General features: G+C 56.0%; 2 protein-coding genes across 4 annotated transcripts in view; one reads left to right on the forward strand and one right to left on the reverse strand.

Moving 5' to 3' along the window:
• Positions 1-16,335, reverse strand: PPP1R13L (protein phosphatase 1 regulatory subunit 13 like). 2 transcript variants are annotated; one of them, XM_033430691.2, is made up of 13 exons: positions 16,287-16,335; positions 10,515-10,595; positions 10,254-10,399; positions 9,384-9,888; positions 9,177-9,275; positions 9,010-9,101; positions 8,265-8,697; positions 6,148-6,602; positions 3,713-3,844; positions 3,483-3,616; positions 3,228-3,394; positions 1,451-1,650; positions 1-601 (listed from the first exon to the last, which is right to left on the reverse strand). In XM_033430691.2, exons 2-13 carry the CDS (start codon positions 10,567-10,569, stop codon positions 563-565), a joined length of 2,457 nt encoding a protein of 818 aa, XP_033286582.1. In that variant the 5' UTR covers positions 10,570-10,595; positions 16,287-16,335; the 3' UTR covers positions 1-562. The 2 variants fall into 2 exon arrangements, with proteins under 2 accessions (XP_033286582.1, XP_004271216.1); XM_004271168.4 differs by lacking the exon at positions 16,287-16,335 and adding an exon at positions 14,886-15,097.
• The window catches only part of POLR1G (RNA polymerase I subunit G), a 2,831-nt gene continuing 1,745 nt past the window's right edge, over positions 16,281-17,366 (forward strand). Inside the window, exons 1-2 of one of the 2 annotated variants that reach the window (XM_033430700.2) lie at positions 16,281-16,420; positions 16,545-16,708. In XM_033430700.2, the coding sequence (XP_033286591.2) occupies positions 16,602-16,708 (107 nt within the window). In that variant the 5' untranslated portion in view covers positions 16,281-16,420; positions 16,545-16,601. Of the gene's footprint in view, positions 16,709-17,094; positions 17,237-17,366 lie in introns of both variants that reach the window. The other variant, XM_004271165.3, reaches the window with a different exon arrangement.

Raw genomic sequence — 17,366 nt, forward strand, 5'->3', positions numbered from 1 at the left:
TCAATTTCTGTGCAAACTACCTTTATTTATAATGAAAAACGTCCCCATTCTGTTATAAAACTGGCACTGTGTAAAGGCACTTGACTGGGGAGAGAGGGGGCAGGGATGCTGATAGAGACTAATATGCCTCACCTGGCCCCTGAAGGCTGTTGGTAGAGATAGTGGCGGAGGTGACTCCTGGGAAAATCCAGTGGCGGTGACCCACTCCAGGCTCCGCTGGGATGGTGGGTTGCCTTGCTTTTCGGCGGGGGTGGGGGGGGCAGTAGGAGCAGGAGGCACTTTGGACAGGATGTGACTTGGCAAATGGTGGGGGGGGTCTCTCTTGCCCCCAGTGATTCCCAGCCCCACCACAACCTCCCACAGCTAAGGCAGTTTTCTAAATTTAAGGCTGGGGTTCTCCTTCTCCCCAGGGCTTCCAGAGAAGCAGAGAGGTGTTGGCAAGGACCTCGTCCCTGCAAGGATTGGGGGCGCAGAGAGATGGCAGCAGTAAGGGAGGAGGAGTTCTGGAATGAAGGCAGCTGCTGCTTTCTCCTGTCTCCCTTCGAAAAGTCCTTCTCTCCAGCTAGACCTTATTCCTCTGCGGCTTCACCCTGGGGAAGAGCTGAGGGAAGACAGGCTCTTCAGACACCAGGAGCTCCCACCCCTTCATTCCACCCCAAACTTAATACAGTCACCTGATCCACCCCCAAACACGTGGACTGTCTCCATCCTCCCATCCCTTCCTAATGGACCCTCTCAGTATCTCCCAAACCACACCAGAGTCCCGTCACCTGCAAGCACCAGCTGGAGCCTTCCAATCGGCAGCTGGCTTGATGAAATGGCGTATTTCCGAGTCTCCCATACGGCCATAAAAAAGACGCCCGCCTCTCCCTACCACCATGGCTGCCTGGTTGGGACCCACCTCCACCTATTCCCCAATTAAAGGAATCATCTTCTCTCCCAGGAATATAATGGGATCTTCCTGGTCTCCTCCCCTAACCTAGTAGCATCTCCCTCAGTTCTACCGCGATTTTATTAATGGATTCTTCCTCACCCTGCCCAATGCAGTGTAACAAAAGCTTCCAGGCCTGTAATACACGATTCTTTAACTGCCCCCATCACCAAGATGGGATTCGTCATGACTCCCCTTGGCTAGAATACATTCTTCTTTACCTCCCCATGAATATTAGGAATAATAAAAATATTTGATTGAGCACGAACCAATCAAATCACTAGGAAGGCAGTACTGGTGAGTACCCCACGAAGTACCACCAGTAAGTGGCTCTTCCTCCCCTAACTAAAAGGGGATCTCCCTTACCTCCCCCGTTATTATGATGGGCTCATCCTCACCTCCCCACAACCGATAATGGACTCTTCTGACCTCCCCTCCTCCCCAATGTAATGCACTGTCTCGCTTGCCCTTTTTCCCGTGGGATCACCCCTTTCCTCACAATATCGCTTCTGGGCTCACCCCGAAGTAGTTACGGGGCACGTAGCCCTCCTGGCCGTGCAGCGCGGCCCACCACCAGTCCGTCTCCTCTGGCCCATCCCTCCGCAGCACGGTGACCGACTCGCCCTCGCGGAAGGACAGCTCGTCTCCAAACTCAGCGCTGTAATTCCAGAGAGCGTACACCACCCCGTTGTACATCAGCCCCATGCTCTGCTCCACGTCTGAAACATGAAACCGCAGGGATCGTCAGCGCCCGGTTCAGGGGGGCCGGGAACACTCAGGGATACGACGCGCTGGGGACAGGGACAGACCCTGAGATTCGGCGCCAGCCTCACCTCGGGGAATGAGCCGCTTGAAAAGTTGTGTACCCCTGTCTGGAGAGGGGGGCCTGAGCTGGAGTCAGCTGCCAGGACTGACAGTCTCTAAAACACTGGGGTGCATCAAGCCGGCCCACCAACCCCCGAGGCAGGGTCGGTGGTCCCCATTTCCACTTATATCTGGTTAAGTCCCTGTATCACTCCTAGAAGTACGGTCGTCTGCACCCCACCCCCCCGTAAGTGGTCCAGTCTCCATAGATGACTCAACTCCTCCTTCAGATGGTTCAGCCCTACTGCTCCCCACAAAGTGGTCCCAACTCCCCCTTTCCAGATGGTGCAGTGCACACTGCGCCCCCTCCCCAAAAGATAGTCTCAAAGAGGATGTAATAATTTTCCAGACAGTATATGCCACCCGAACCCCCCTTTAATCCCATCAAGGATTTAGCCCCCTTTCCAGATGGTACAGTCCACCATGCTCCCCCCCCTTTAATGGTTCAGTCCACCGTGTTCCAGTTTCTCCTCCTCTCCACCACCCCTCCCCCCCAACAAGTGTGCTGTTCAATCTCAACTTCATCCTCACAGAACTCTCCAAGTCCAGGCTGGTAGGAGGTACGATCTTCTTATCTCATAGGCTTCATCTACCTGTGACAAAGGTGGTCACAATCCCCCTTCCCAAAGCTTCAGTGGACGGTCTATTTCCCGCCCCAGCGGTCCTGGCCTGCCGCTGCTCACCACTAAGGCAGGTGTTACAGCCCCACGGCTCCCACCCACTTTCTGCCACAGCAAAGCAGGCTGTCGTGTAGTCCCTCCAGGCTCACCTCCCAAATACATTGGCCCACCCCCAGGTCCTACAGCCTGCCTTACCCCAACTCTCTGAGGTCCCCAACCCCGCCTTATGATAGAGTTGGCCCCTCCAGGTGAGCGCTACAGACCCTAGGCACTTCCCCAGTATACGGCCTACCTAGTTCCTCCCATCACCTATTTAAGTGATGTGCACCCCCCCCACCGGAGATATATGGTACAGCCTCCTGTCTCACTAGGAGTGGAAGAGTCCCCAAGCTCCTCCCCAGAAGCCATGGCCTGCTCACCTCTCACCTGTGTGGTGCTGTATTTCCCACAGGTAGCACAGCCCATGTGCCCAGCCCTAGGCCAGGTAGATGGTATAGTTGGAACGTCCAACTCCCCACCCCCGTGGATGAGAAAGCGGCGCAGTCTCCACACCTGCTCTTCTCCCTACAGGTGTCCAGCTTGCGTGGCACAGTTCCCCTGTCCCCCTCTCCCTCGAAGGTGGCCCATCCCGCCGGCCCCTCCTCGGTGATGCTGCCACAAGGTTGGTACACGCCCCGCGTCCTCTCTCAGGAGCCGCAGTCTGCCGCCTTCCCCCGCCCAACATCTACCAGCTGGGCGTCCCAGTCCCCGCGACGCCCTCCCCCAGAGGTGGCCCAGCCCGCCCACCGAGGCGCCCCAGCCCTGCCTCGCACCTGCCAGGTAAGTGGCGCAGTCGACGTAACCCTCGCGGTAGGGGTCGCACTTCTCGATGGCGGTGGCGCCGTCACTGAGCGTGGTGGCGAAGATTGCCGCGCCGTGCTGCACCAGCGCCATGCAGATGGCCGTGTCGTTGCAGGACGCCGCGCAGTGCAACGGTGTCCTAGGCGAGGGAGGCAGGCGTGAGAGGACGCGCTGGGGCCCGCAGCGCCTTCCCCGCCCCCCGCCGGCCGCGCGAGGTCAGGACTCACCAGCCGTGGCTGTCGGGGGAGTTGACGTTGGCACCCGCCGCGATTAGGAAGTCCACGATGGGGTAGTTGGCGCCGCAGATGGCGTTATGCAGGGCGGTGATGCCCTCCTCGTTGGGCTGGCTCGGGTCGTTCATCTGGACGAGCCGGGGGACGGAGAGGCTCAGTCCCGCGGCTGCTATCCAGCGTCTGCCACCCCCACCCCGCCCGCCCTTCTGTCCGGCAGCACTCACCTCCTTCACCGCCTGCTGCACCACGTCCAGCTCCCCGGTCAGCGCGGCGTCCAGCAGCAGCACGAGCGGGCTGAGGCGCGCGCGACGGACCTTGCGCGGGGAGCCGGCCTTCCGCAGCACCGAGCGCATCTCCTGGGGGACAGAACCGGGGCTTCAGTGGCTTGGCGGGGATTGCTAATATACCCATTCCTCAGAGCGGGGAAACAGAGGCTCAGGGACCAGGCGGCCACTCCAGGTCATCCAACTAGACAGGGCTGAGATTGGAACCCAGGAACGTACGTACACATAGCCTGAGTCCAGAGGGCCATGAGAAGGAGGGTCCCTCAGTTCTATAGCCTCAGGTTCCCTGCAACACTCAGGGAATCGGGTGATTTTGGAATCTTGGGCCCTGAGACCTGAGAGGAAGCTTGGAGACCACGAGGTTGATGACTGTGGAAGCCAGATATTCAATCCATAGTTTCATTTCTTTTATATATTAAAAAAAAAAAATGCTAGGAAGCACACCTGACAAGATGTTACCAAGTGTTAATTTCAGATGTTTGGAATTAGAATATATATTTTTAAATTATGTACTTTTATTTATAGAAATTTATTCTAAAGAGATAATTAGTAATTTAGGAAATTAGAATATTTATCATATTATTCCTTGTGCCTTCTTATTTTTGATTTTCAAGTGTCCTACAAAATTCACTTATTCTGAGCATACAGCATTTGTGATTCTGGTCTTCGATGTCAATGATTTCAAGATTCTGGAATTTGAAGATCCCACGAGCCACCCATTTAAAAATTCTCTGATGCTAAGTTTCCAATATGTGTGAGTCCAGAAATGCTAAGTTGTGCCATTTCAAATTGCTGAGGACCCAGGACGTTGCATTCCCAAGATTCTATGATTGAGAACTTGAATATTTCATGGTGAGAATTTCATTCCAAAAGATTGGAAGGAAATACTCAAAATGTTAATCGTGGTTCTCTCTGAATGCTGTTATTTGGGCCTCTTTATTCTACGTTTATCTATTTCTTCCTAGTTACTATGTTTGTGTGTTCCTTTCTAGTGGAAAATGTTCACTTAAAATAAAATTCTGTATTATAACATATTCGTGCACTCATCTATGATTTAAGATTCAAATGATGAGTCTTTAATTTTCAGTTCTGGGGACTTCAAGAATCAGTAATAACCAGGGTTTGTGTTACTAACTTCTTAATTCAAAGATCCTGTGCAAACCTTCGGTGTTCTGGAATTCTGAAATTTCACTCTTCTGAGTTTGTGATGTCAGAATTTAATTTTTGAATTCTGTGAGTGTTCAGGTTTCTCTGTGGCCAGAACTTTGTGATTCTGCAATGTGGCAACTTGACCATTTCAAGACACTGTCATTCTTCCATTCTTGATTTCAAGATCCTGAGCCTCAACATTTCTTGGCTCCACCCTCAGGAGGGCCTGGGAATACGCATGTGGGGGTCCACCTGGCCCCCACGTCTTCTCTGGGAATTGTTCTCCTCCATCTGTCTACCCACACTGAGCAATCAGGATTGTTCCATGTGACTACACCCCGCTCCCTCCAAGCCACGATGCAGAAGCCAGACCAAGATCAGCAGGAGACCAGGCCCTGGTCAAATGATAACAATAATGGTAAAGTGCCAGGCACTATTCTAAGCACATATTCATGTATTAAATCCTCACAGCAACCCTGTGCTTATTTTCATCCCCATTCTACAGATGAGGAAACTGAGGCACAGAGAGACTATGTGTCTGGCCCAAGGTTGCACAGCCGATAAGTGCTGTGGAGCTGGGATTTGAACCCAGGCAGCCTAGCTCTGCCACTGGTGCACTTAACCACGACACCCACAACCTCAGAGACCAGAGACTTGTTCTTGAAAATCTGAATGGAAGAAGCTCTGACCAGAGTCAGAGGACACCATGGACTTGAACTGAGAGGTCATGTTGAGTCAGGGCCGGGTGGGCCATTTCTAACCATGGCACAGGCCTGCTGAGGTGTAAGAGGAGAGAGCAGCTCCCCAGAGAAGGCGGACATGAGAGGCTGTGGCAACTAGGGAGAGAAATGGTGACTGCCTTGATTCAGGCAGGCTTTTCAGACCAGAATAAACCCTCTGTCATGCCAAGACAAAGTCATTTCCAGGTTGGAAGACGCTAAGATTCCTGAAGGGAAGCCCTGGGGGGACAGGTTACTGGAGAGGAGCAGAGAAAATCTCGATGTGGCCAAGACTTCTGAATGCCCCTCCATATATGTTCTCCCTTTCTTCTGAGCACAGATACACTTAGATGTAAAACTACATTTCTCAGCTTCCCTTGCAGCTGGGCTCCCGGCCAGTGGAATGCGCCAGATGCGATGCGTGCAATTTCCAGGTTCCGTCCTAAAAGGGAAGGGATGCTTCCACATGCTGAGTCACACACCCCAGTTTCCTCCTCTATTACTTACCATGCTCTGCGGCTGCTCTGGTGGGCTGCTCTGGAGAGGGGCTGGAGGTGGTATGGGAGCTGGGGGGGCTGGAGCAGGGGGCCCTGCCCTGGCCTCAGGTCCCTCAGTGATGGGACACAGCTCAGGCTCGGGCCCCCCAGGCCCACCGTGACGATGGAAGAGGCGGCTGATGATCTGCTGGTACTGCTTCTTGTGGGTGGGGGGCAGGGCTATAGTAGGGCTCTGCTCCATGGAGCCCCTGCGTTTGAGGGGCCGTGGAATTTCTGCCAGCACCCGTGCCACCTCCTCCAGCTCGGGCACTGACTGTGCCTCGGGCGGCAGTGCTGGCTGCAGCCGTGTGGGACTAAGGGGCCGAGTTACAGCGCCTTCATCTGCATCACCAGCCTCCAGCCCTGGTGTCAGCAGCCCCTCCAGCTCCGGCTCAGGCTCCAGCTCAGTGGGAGGTTTGGGGAAGCCTAGAAGGAGCAAGAGCCCCATCAAAGGAGGGGTCCCAAGAGACCCGAGAGACTCCCTCCCCACAACTTCCAGGACTTGCAGCAAATGCCTGATTTGCTGTGTGACCTCAGGGCAGTGCCTTGCTTTCTCTGGGCTACACTTTCCCTGGGTTGTGAATAATAGACAATTATGACATCCCCCATTTAACAAGCACTTAGCATGTGCCTCGTGCTTTACATGCCTATCACTGAACTCTCACCACTACCTTGTGACGTTGATATGGCTAACATCTCATTATTACAGAAAGGGAAACTGAGTCTCAGAGAAGGCAAGTCAGTTGCCTAAAGCCACACAGCTGGGATTTGAACTCAGTCCTATCTGACTCCAGAATCTCTGCTCCTACCATTATGATAAACTTGACTTTCTAAGATTGTATGAATTTCCTCTCCTAACATCTCAGGCAGAAAATTGCTGAGGACTTCCCTGGTGGCGCAGGGGTTAAGAATCTGCCTGCCAATGCAGGGGACACGGGTTCAATCCCTGGTCCGGGAAGATCTCACATGCCGTGGAGCAACTAAGCCCATGCGCCCCAACTACTGAGCCCACGCGCCACAACTACTGGAGCCCGGGCTCAGAATAAGAGAAGCCACCACAGTGAGAAGCCCGCACACCGCCCCTGCTCGCTGTCATTAGAGAAAGCCCGCGCGCTGCAAGGAAGACCCGAGGCAGCCAAAAATAAATACAGAAAGAAAGAAAATTGCTGGGACTAGAATCTTAGTACTTGTTGGTCTTTTCTCTCTGTTTCTTGCCTTTCTGTCAGAGCTTCTAAAGCACGTAGAAATATACAATTATATATATATATATATATATTTTTTTTTTTTTTTCTGTATGCGGGCCTCTCACTGCTGTGGCCTCTCCTGTTGCGGAGCACAGGCTCCGGACACGCAGACTCAGCGGCCATGGCTCACGGGCCCAGCCGCTCTGTGGCATGTGGGATCTTCCCGGACCGGGGCATGAACCCGTGTCCCCTGCATCGGCAGGCGGACTCTCAACCACTGCGCCACCAGGGAAGCTCTACAATGATCATTTTATACATGATTTCATTGACTGTCCATCGTAATCTATGAAGTAAATGTTATTAATCTCTCTTCACAGATGAGAAAATGTAAGCGCAGATGGGTTAATTAATTTATCCTCCGTCACACAGCATGTCAATGGTAGAGAGGGGATCAAAACCCACTCTGCTTAAATCCAGGCCCTGCGCTGGTCTCACACCAAAAACTATTAATAATGATTAATATGATAGCTATTGAGGGCTTTCTATACATCAGGCCCTATTTTAAGGACTTTATATGGATTAAATAATCTAGTACCATAACCCAGTAAGGTAGGTTCTATCATTATTCACCTTTTACACTTAAGGAAATTGAGGTCCAGAGAGGTTAACTGACTTGCCAAAGGTCACACAGTGTGGAGCCAGCCAGTCTGACTCCAGGGTCCATGCTTAAGCACTGTGCTATCCCTAGTTCCTGAGCAAATCCCCAAGTTCATCTGGCCTTGCTCTCTGCAGGGACAATGTCTGGAAACAGGTGTTTGGTTGTGATGGGACCCCAAGCTGGTTTGGTCCCCAGCCATCTGCCCTCCCTTCACGCATCCCTCCGGAACCCCCATTGCTGACTCACCTTCACTCACAGCGGACCAAGTCTCTTGAGGGGGTTGGGGGACGGGGGCAAGGGCTTGAAGCTGGGGCTGAGGCTGTAATTGTGGCTGGGACTGTGGAGGCAGCTGGGGCTGGGGAAGCAGCTTAGGCGGGGGAGCTCGAGAGAAGATGGGGGAGCCAGGGAGCATGGCCCTGCTGGCTCCGTGCTCCCAAAAGGCATTCTGCAGCTTGAATATCATGCTGAGGGGGATGGGGCGATGGCGGGGGGCACTTCGGGGCTGGGGGCTAGTAGGAGGCATGGGGATGCGGCTGACAGGCTGCCAGCTTCGGGGCAAAGTGCCTGATGAGCCCGTGGAGCCCAGCGATCGGCGGTAGCTGTCCATATCAGAACGCCTGTCGTTGGTCAGAAGGGAGACCTTGTAATTGCGGGGCAGAGTGGCACTGGTGAAGTTGTCCTGGGGGAGAGAGAGGGAAGGAAGGAAGATAGAAGGGGCTCAGGTGGGAGGAGATAGGCATAAGGGAATGAATGATAAGGGAGTGGAGGAAAGGAGGAGGGAGGTAAAGGCAAAAGGTGGGAAGGGAGAGAAGGAGGGGAGGGAAGACAGAGGGAGGGAAAGGAAAGACGGTCAGGGAGGGGGTGGAAATCCAGGATAAAGGAAGAGCCTGGGGAAGGGTACGGAAACTGTGGGCGCAGCCAGGAGGGGAAGACTAGCCCTGACTCCACCCTTGCCCACCAGCCCCCTCCCCAAGTTCCTCCGGCCCCTCACCTTCCCGGGGGCCCCCAGCCCATCCAGGCTGCTCTCTCTCCAGGGTAACAGCTGCAGGCCTGGTGAAGCAGGCCGCGCGAAGACATCGAGTCCTGTGAGGCGGGAATCATTAGGGTCTGGGGGAGGCCTCTCCGGGTCCCCCACTCCTTTGGCCTCGCACCACTCACGTTCATAGCTCGCTGTCTGCGAGGACTTCTTCTCGTATGCCACGTCCAGGTCAGACTCGTTCCAGGCTTTGGGGGGCCGCCGCCGAAGCGTTAGGTCGTCTGCAGGGAGGTTGCCCATGAGGATGTGGGGGGCGGGCGGGGGGGGGGCCGAAGCTGGTCCCGGACCTTGCGCCACTCCCACCCGCCAAGTTCGGCCCCCTGGTTCACCTTGCGCGCGCAGAGGTGGGGCGAAGGCGCTGACGCCAGGGCCCAGCAGGGGGCTCCCAAAGGCAGTCGGCGCATCGTAGGCTGCGGTCGGGATGCGAGGCGAGGGCCCGCGCTCAGGAAAGAAGGCCTGGGGCCCTTCGGCCAGGGGGCTGACACGGGGGGAGCGGGCACGGGCCAAGAAGTCAAAGGGCGTGGGGGAACCCTGCTGTCTGAGCGGGCCGGGGCGAGGGGAGGGCGAACGGCCGTGGGGGCTGCCTGCTCCATCGAAGGTGCGGGGCCGGGGTGAGGGCGCGCGGTCCAGGCTGCTGTAGGCATCCGGCTGCAGGTAGAACTGGGTGCGCGGTGACGACGGCCGGCCCTTAGGGGACAGCGAGCTGTAGGGGAGCAGAGCCGGGGCGCTCTCGGAGCGTCCGAACGAGATGTCTGCGCCGTCGGTGGTCGCCTTCCGGGGAGACCCGCGGCAGCCCAAGGGCTCGGGGACAGGGCTGAGGCTGTACCGGGACAGCTGTAGGGAGGTCGGGACATTGAGGGGTCAAAGGAGACAATAGTAGAGGGTTGGTAGGTCAATAGAGGTGATCGAAAATCAACCCTGGAGAGTTGGACGGAGCTAGAGATTCAGGCATAGGGAGCCCTGCAATCAGGGCTGGGGCTCGCATGTACAGTGCCTTTGTGCCGCTTAGAAAAAAACCCTTTTCTTCCGAGGGTCCTGACAGACGTCCACTTCCACTGATCCCCACTTCCACTAATCCCACAAGTAGCTTTAAATAGCCCACAGCCTGCACAGCCCCATGGTACAGGCTTGCCTGAACTCCTGGAGGAAAGAACCTGACTTTGGGGGGCTCGGGTGGGGACCAGGGCAAGCAGGCTCACCCTAGCCGGCGCTCTGGCCTGCGAGCCAAGAGACGCCGCCGGCAAGTCTGACCACAGCGACTCCAACTGCTTGGTCAGTTCGTCCACCTTGGCCGCCGCCGTGTCCAGCTCCGTATTCTTCAGGTCCATGTGCTTCGCGGCTAGAGCTGGGCGGCCGGTAGTAGCAGTGAGGCCCCGGATTTCTGGGCAGGGCCCAGGCTCCCCCCCAGCCCCGCCCCGAGGGCCCCGCCCCGCCAAGCCCCGCCCCCTACCCCAGCTCACACTGGAAGTTCAGGTCCAGAAGGTTCCGCGAGCTCTGGAACGCCTCGCTGTCCATGGTGCCGGCTGGCCGCAGCGGGGCGCCTGCGTTTGGGGAGGGGGAGCGGGGGAGAGCCTGCTCAGAGCCCGCCCACAGGGAACCTGGGGCCTTGAGGAGCGGGACGGGGCCTTTACTCTCCTACTTCCTTACACTGGAAGCGCTACGACCCACCACTTCCCCTGCTGGGAAACGCCAACTCCTGCGAAGCCCTCCAGGAAGGCTAAGGACGATTCACTCTCTTTACGTGGCTCCGACTCCATCTCTCTATCTCAGCCCTAATAAGACGTGATCATTCCTTCAACAATTATCCATTGACCACCTACTATGTGACATACATTATAGTGAACAGAGGCTGCAATAATAATAACTATCAATTACTGAATGCCTACCAGGGACCAAGAGACACTGTGCTAGATGCTGGGGATCTTTTCAAAAATAATGACGGTGCTGCCTACTATGTGCCAGGACCTTTGCTAGTTACCCGAGGGTATAATGAAATAAAACAACCATTTATTGAGAGAACACTGCCCCCTAGAATTGTGCCAAGTGCTTTACAGCTAATACCTTATCCCATGATCAAAATCTCCATGGCAGAAAAAGAAAGTGGGGCTCAGAAACATTTGTTCCAGGTCACCCTGCAAGAAGGTGGCATACTAGATTTCACACCTGTACCTAACTTGTTATTCTGGGGCATCTCCGTCAGTCTGGAGGGGCTCCAGAGGACGGGGACCACTCAGCTCTCTCTTCCCAGAGTCCCCACCCAGAGGAGACTCAGCGTGTTCACACAGACCCAGCGTCAACAGGAAGAACAGGGAGTTGGCCAGGGATGGCTGGGCCACTGTGGCCGCCAACGCAGTGGGAAGGAGCCAGGCCACCAGGAACTAGTCAGGCCAGCACCACGCCCATCTCCATGGTAGCCACCACACCCGCCAGCTCTGCCACCTCCCCACTACATCAAACGACCACTTAGCTTTGACTTGGGGTGCAGGCGTGGGCAGCAGGGCAGGCTGGGGCATGCTGATTCTGGCCTCAGTCTGGGAAGCCTCGGAACAGAACCTGTTGGGGCTGGTGGCTCATTTGGGTGTGTTAGGATTGTGTGACCTTGGGCTAAGAGTCCCCTCCACTCCTCGGGCCTCAGTTTCCCCAATTGTGAAAGGAGGAGGCAAATCAGCTATTCTGAGAGGCCTCCTCAATCTCTAAGAGGCCTAGATTCTGAAATTATAAGGGCCTTGAGGTTGTAATTAAATTTCGATAGAGGCTAAAACCCTCGACTTGAGAGTCTATTGTTTCAAAGTTCTCAGTCCCAGATTCTATCTTTGGAACATTCTAGAATTCTCCCCTTTGGCTAGCCTAGATTTCTCTGTCTTCCTGCACTGAGTTCTATCTATCCCAGGATTCCGAAGTCCTAAAAGTCTAGGTGAATGTCTGGTACAGTGGAGTTGCTGAAAGCACAATTAAGGAGGGTTCAAATCTGGTGGCACCATTGTCCCACCTGACCAGACTGCCTCAGTTTCCTGATCTGTAAAATGAGGATAAATAGCAGTCTACCTCAGAGGACAGTTGTGACGATCCAACTGGCCAGAAGGTGCAAGAGGAATCAAGGCTCTGAGAATTGAGGCCTCAACAAGTAGAGACTATAGGGGACTTCCCTGGCGGTGCAGTGGTTAAGACTCTGAGCTCTCACTGCAGGGGGCACAGAGTTCGATCCCTGGTCCAGGTAAGACCCCGCATTAGAATCTCAGAGATACACAGGAAACCGTCTGTGTTCGTTAAAATATAAAAATGAACAATCTATGCTACCTCCAGGGCCAGCATTCTGGTAGCGAATGGTTCTTTTGGGGATTTCATGATCCCCAAATTCTAAGACGCTGACATCCTCTGGGTCTAAGGAAATGCCAAGGCTAGGCGTGGGCCCGTCCCGGGTCTGAGGCAGGCGAAACGGGCGTCAGGGCCGCCAGGGGACGCTCCAGGTCACGGCCCGACCGCAGGGGGGCGGACGGACAGCTCCTGAGCTCAGAGCAGGGGAATGCGGGGCGGGCCCGGGCAGGTGCCACACCTCCCGCGGCAGGGGAGCGGGGGCCCGGCGGGGGGTCAAGGGTGGCGCAGGCCGCGCCTCTGCTCCAGGCCCCTGTCCTCCACCCCCACGTCCTCTCCGCCGGGCTCCCCTCTCCTCCGCCCTTAGGTCTCCCTCCCCGGCATCTTCTGCACCCCAGTCAGGTTCTTTGGGGTTAAAAATCAGGGGTGGGGGGTTCCTGGAGGAATCATCCTGAGTAGGAACAGGGTCAGAGCGCCAGGCTGGTTTGGGAATACCCAGATTGGAATCTCCCAGCTCTGTCCACATAGACAGACGTTGGGAGAGGCTCCACCCTGTCTGGGACTTGGTTTCCCCGCTCTGTGGACGTCTGTGCAGTGAGCTAGGGCCTTCCCCCTCTTTAAATCTCTACCTTCGGCTATTTAGCTTCTCTGTGCCTCAGTTTCCTTGTGTGTATAATGGGGGAATTAATACCTTCACCTCAAAGAAGTGTGAGGTTTGAATGACATAATTTATGTATAGAGTTTAGAACAGGGAAGGGTACAAAATAAAGTTCACACGTATAAGATTCCTAATTCCCAGGCCTGGAACAGACTGAGGGCTCAAAGCCAAAGTAATTTTTTTCCTCCAAAACAGCCCTTTCAAATCTTTCTGAGATTCTAAAAGCCCTGAGCTTTAACCCCTGGAATCTTGACTTCAGCCCTTGGATCTCAGAATGCTAAATTCTCCCCTGCTTTCCTGAGTTCTAGCCATCCCCAGTGCTGGCCCATTCCAGGGCATAGGAATCCCTGGAAGATTCCAGACAGAAGGTGGCAAAAGCCTAGGGTGTGCGTTGTGCCCGCACTCCAGCCTCAGTTTCCCCATTGGACTAGAAAGAAGTCATTCCCTGGGCTGGGCTCAGCAAACCTCAATGGAAGTGAGACCTTTGGGCAGTTGCCGGAGACTTCTGTAGACAATGGGAACCATCCATTACCTGCCAGCCCTGAGCCTGGCACGCTGTGAGCTCTGTCTTGGCAGCCACAGTTATTATTTTTTATTTCATCTCAGGCTACCACCAAATGCCCTTCAAGCCCAGACATTAGGAAGTTCTTCCCTCTCTCATCAGAACCCCCTGCCCCACCTCTTGTTTAATCCCTTCACATGACTCATGGGGTTGGAGAGAAGGGGGAGTCGGGCGGAGGGAGGTGCCAAGCCCTGCCCTCCCCCAGCTTCAAGGACAGACACACACCTCCAGAATTAGCCTCTATCCTCCCTTATCTCCCACACTACCTCAGGTCAGACAGATGGGAGTGGAGGTGACATTTTTTCACCTCAGGGTCAGGGCCAGGAGCCCTAGGAGAGAAGTGAGTCAGAAAATCCCGTGGGAGTGGATGGTATCCTGACGCCCAGAGAGTGGCTGAGGAAGGGGGAGGGCAAATCCTGACCCTCAACTCTGCTGCCAGTGTGACCCCTAAGCTTCAGTTTACCTCCGTCCTCTTTGTGTAATGGCTGTATTGTGCCATCCATGCAAGCCCCCCAGAATCCAACTCCACCTTCTGGAATTCTGCCCTGGATTCTAGAACGCCCTTTGCAAATCCCAGATATCTCCCCCCTTTATGGGACAATAGGAGGTTCCCCGCCCCCGCCAGGGGCGCCCTGGGACGGAGGTCACTCCTCTGCTTAGGCAGGTCTGACGCCCCGGTTAATGACATGTTGGGGATCGCGCAGCAGCACAAGGGAGGTTGGAGATCTGTCCCACTCCCCTCCTGCCACCTTGGCCCCGGCCCCAGAGCCAGAAAGTGGGGGGAATGGCGGGACACAGCCTCCAGAGGGACCCTGGGTGTTTGTTCTGCTTCATTTCAGGAACCCGGGTTCCACTATCCCCACCCCACCCCTTATTCTGCTCGGAGACCTAAAGGCTCGGTCGAGAAGGCAGCTGAAGGGTGGTAGGGATGGCCGCCCATTCCAGAGCCCCAGCAGTCCGAGTCTCCCATTTCTCCCCAAGAGATCTAATACCCCAGTTCTACGCAAGGACTCAGGCGTCCGAGAGCCCCCATTTCGAGGGACTGAAACGTCCCGAGGTCTCCGAACGTCTCCCCGGGACCAAAGTGTCTGAGCCCTCCATTCCAAGAACTCAGGCATCCGAGCCCCTTTTCCTTCTGCCCAGTAAATCTGGCATCCAAGTTCTAGCTTTTAACGTTCTTGGAGTCCCCCAGCTCCGCCCTGGGACCTGGCGTCCGAGTCTCCTCCCGACCCTCCCAGGGACGCCAGTGTCGGGCTCCACCGGGGCCGCTGAACCCCCTGGTGGGGGGGTGTAACTCACGGATCCGGGGCAGATCTTGGCACCAGGGGTCCTCCTCCGGCTCCGGCTCCGGCTGCGGGGAGCGGAGGACGGGGCGGGGCAGGCGCCGGGAACAGGTTAGACAACGTGACTCGGACCGGAGGGAGGCGGGTCCCGGAGGGGAGGGGGAGCCGGGGTCGCCTCGAGCACCTTGGGACTTGTAGTCCCGGAGGGGCAGGACGTAGATGGGTACGTTCCCATTTGTATTGACCCAAAGTCCATTTCACAGACAGGAAGGTCGAAAGGCCAAGGGTGACCTGGCTACGTAAATCGTAAATAGAATCCAGACTCTTACCTCGCTGTGGCTGCAGGAGATGAACTCCTGAGTCCCTGCCCCACTCCTCCAGGCTCAGTTTCCCCCTTCTTGAAAGAAGATTTGGACGCCACCAAAGAGGTAGAAGGTTATAGAGTCTGGGGAAGACTCACAAATCCCGCCCCCAAGACGAGAAGAGGGCCTCGCTAAAATCAGTATCCTCTCGGGTCTCTGAGCCTCAATCTCTCCGTCGGTAAAAAGGGTGGTTGGGATCTTTACAGAATTTCCCACCAACGGCTCCCAAAGTTGGAGGCTGGGACTACGATTCCCAGCAGCCTCCACGACCGACGTCGGGCGCCTCCCAACCTCGCGTCCTCTGGGAATTGTAGTCTCGGAGCCCGCAGGGGCAGGGCCCGGGTGTCTCGCCCACGCGCGGGAACTGTCTGGCGATCCCGGGAGGAGGCAACACGTCCTCTTCCCCTGACCCTCCTCCTCTCTGAGCAGCCGCTGGCTCGCTGAGAAGGTGGGCGCCCCAGTTCTAAAGTAGGATCCGAAATCTCGGCAGAGGGGGCGGAAATCAGCGCTGACACACCGGTCAGGAATGCAGTCGGATCACCCAGTCTAGCCACCGTCTCGCGGCTCCGCCCGTCCCCCTACGCTGTGCAGTCCCTGTGTGAAGGGGCGTGGGCGTGTCCCCCAAATCTGCGTTCACGTGCCGCTGCTTACACGCACCCCAGGACAGGGAAGGGGCGCTAGTCAGGACGTCTACTCTCTCTCCCTTCCTCAAGGCCTTTGGAAATGTCCCCCCACGCACGAGACTAAATCCTCGAGGGCATCTACCCGTCTTTTGGGCCACAGCCCCGCCCCTTAGTCGCACCGCCCCACGCGTGTCCAGCTCGGGAGTCCAGAGGCTCCGCCCTGGGATCCACAGGCTCCTCCCCCTATATTTCCCGCTCCCCTGGAGCCCAGAGCCCCGCCCCTGGCTGATAGTTAACGCCCTCGGGAGGAATTACCCCCATTCCTCCATTTTCCCACCTCTCTCACTCAAGTTCTGAATTTCTGAGGCATCTGGGCCTCCCTAGAAGGGACTGTAACACTGAAAGCACAGTCCTGCCGACCTAGACTCTTACCTGCCTCTCTAAGAATTTCAGTCCAATCGATCTTCCTGTCTCTTTAAGAGCAGGTCCTGTGAATGTGGCTGCCCCTTTAAGGCAACGTTGGAGCAAATCATGTCTGAGACTGTGGGGATACCCTCCGGGACCTGGTGAGGCTCTAACTCCCGCCAAACAGGCGAGTCGGCTGCTTTTGGGAGCAGACTTTGGGTAAAAGATGGCTTTCTCGGTAGTCTCCTGTGTACAAGTGGAAATTTCCCCCACTTGTGCTCACAGAGCGAGGGGGCTCCGAGCGACACCTCCCGCGCCCTGGTGCCACATGGACGCTCCCAGATGAGGCCCCACCCCTTTGGTTCCACGTGGTCGGCGGCGGGGCCTGAGTGGCTCTGGCTGCTAGGTCTGAGGCGTGGGTCCCGGGATGGCGGGGACCACGTCCGGCGGTGAGTTGCTTCATGGCGGGCCGACGGGGTGCAGAGAGTTGTCTGGCGGGAGGAGAAAAAGGGGTACCCTGGAGCGTTCGGACGGAAAAAGGGACATCCTCGGAGGCAGGATCAGCGGAGAGTGTATCCCCCGGGGGATGGCGGGCAGGGGGGGCGGGGAATTAGAATAGAGAGAAGATATTTTGGTGGGGGGCGGGAACAGCAGTGGAGAGAACAAGGGTTGGGTCGGCGGATATAGGTGCGCCTCTGGTGGACAGACGGGAGAGAGGAAAGTCGCGGTTAGAGGACTGGGACCCTCAGGAAGTTGGGACCAATGGACCAATACGCGCCCTGAAGGATTGGACCAGCAATTAAGTGTCAGCAGACTCCCGTTTACCCTTCTGCAGGTGCTGCTCGGTTTTCTTGTCCCCCCAACTTTACTGCGACACCCCCAGCCTCAGAGCACACTCATTTCTCTTTGGAGGCGTTGACCGGCCCAGATACAGAACTGTGGCTTATCCAGGCCCCTGTAGACTTCGCCCCAGACTGGTGAGTGGTCCCATGCCACTTAGCAGGAATACTCCTCACCCCAGTGGCTGAACCTGGGGGGAATTTAGAGGGGCTTTCCTGGGGAACCCACAAATGCTGCTTCTCAGCTGCTGCCCCGTCTCACCAAAAG

Source organism: Orcinus orca, chromosome 20 (genome assembly GCF_937001465.1).
Source record: "Orcinus orca chromosome 20, mOrcOrc1.1, whole genome shotgun sequence".
Lineage (NCBI taxonomy): Eukaryota > Metazoa > Chordata > Mammalia > Artiodactyla > Delphinidae > Orcinus > Orcinus orca.

Coding starts and splice junctions, on each gene's coding strand:
- PPP1R13L (XM_033430691.2), bottom strand. CDS start 10,569: ATGGACAGCGAGGCGTTCCAGAGCTCGCGGAACCTTCTGGACCTGAAC. Junction 9,102..9,176: donor GCAGACAGCGAGCTATGAAC/GTGAGTGGTGCG, acceptor CCCGCCTCACAG/GACTCGATGTCTTCGCGCGG. Junction 6,603..8,264: donor TTGGTCCGCTGTGAGTGAAG/GTGAGTCAGCAA, acceptor TGCTCCTTCTAG/GCTTCCCCAAACCTCCCACT.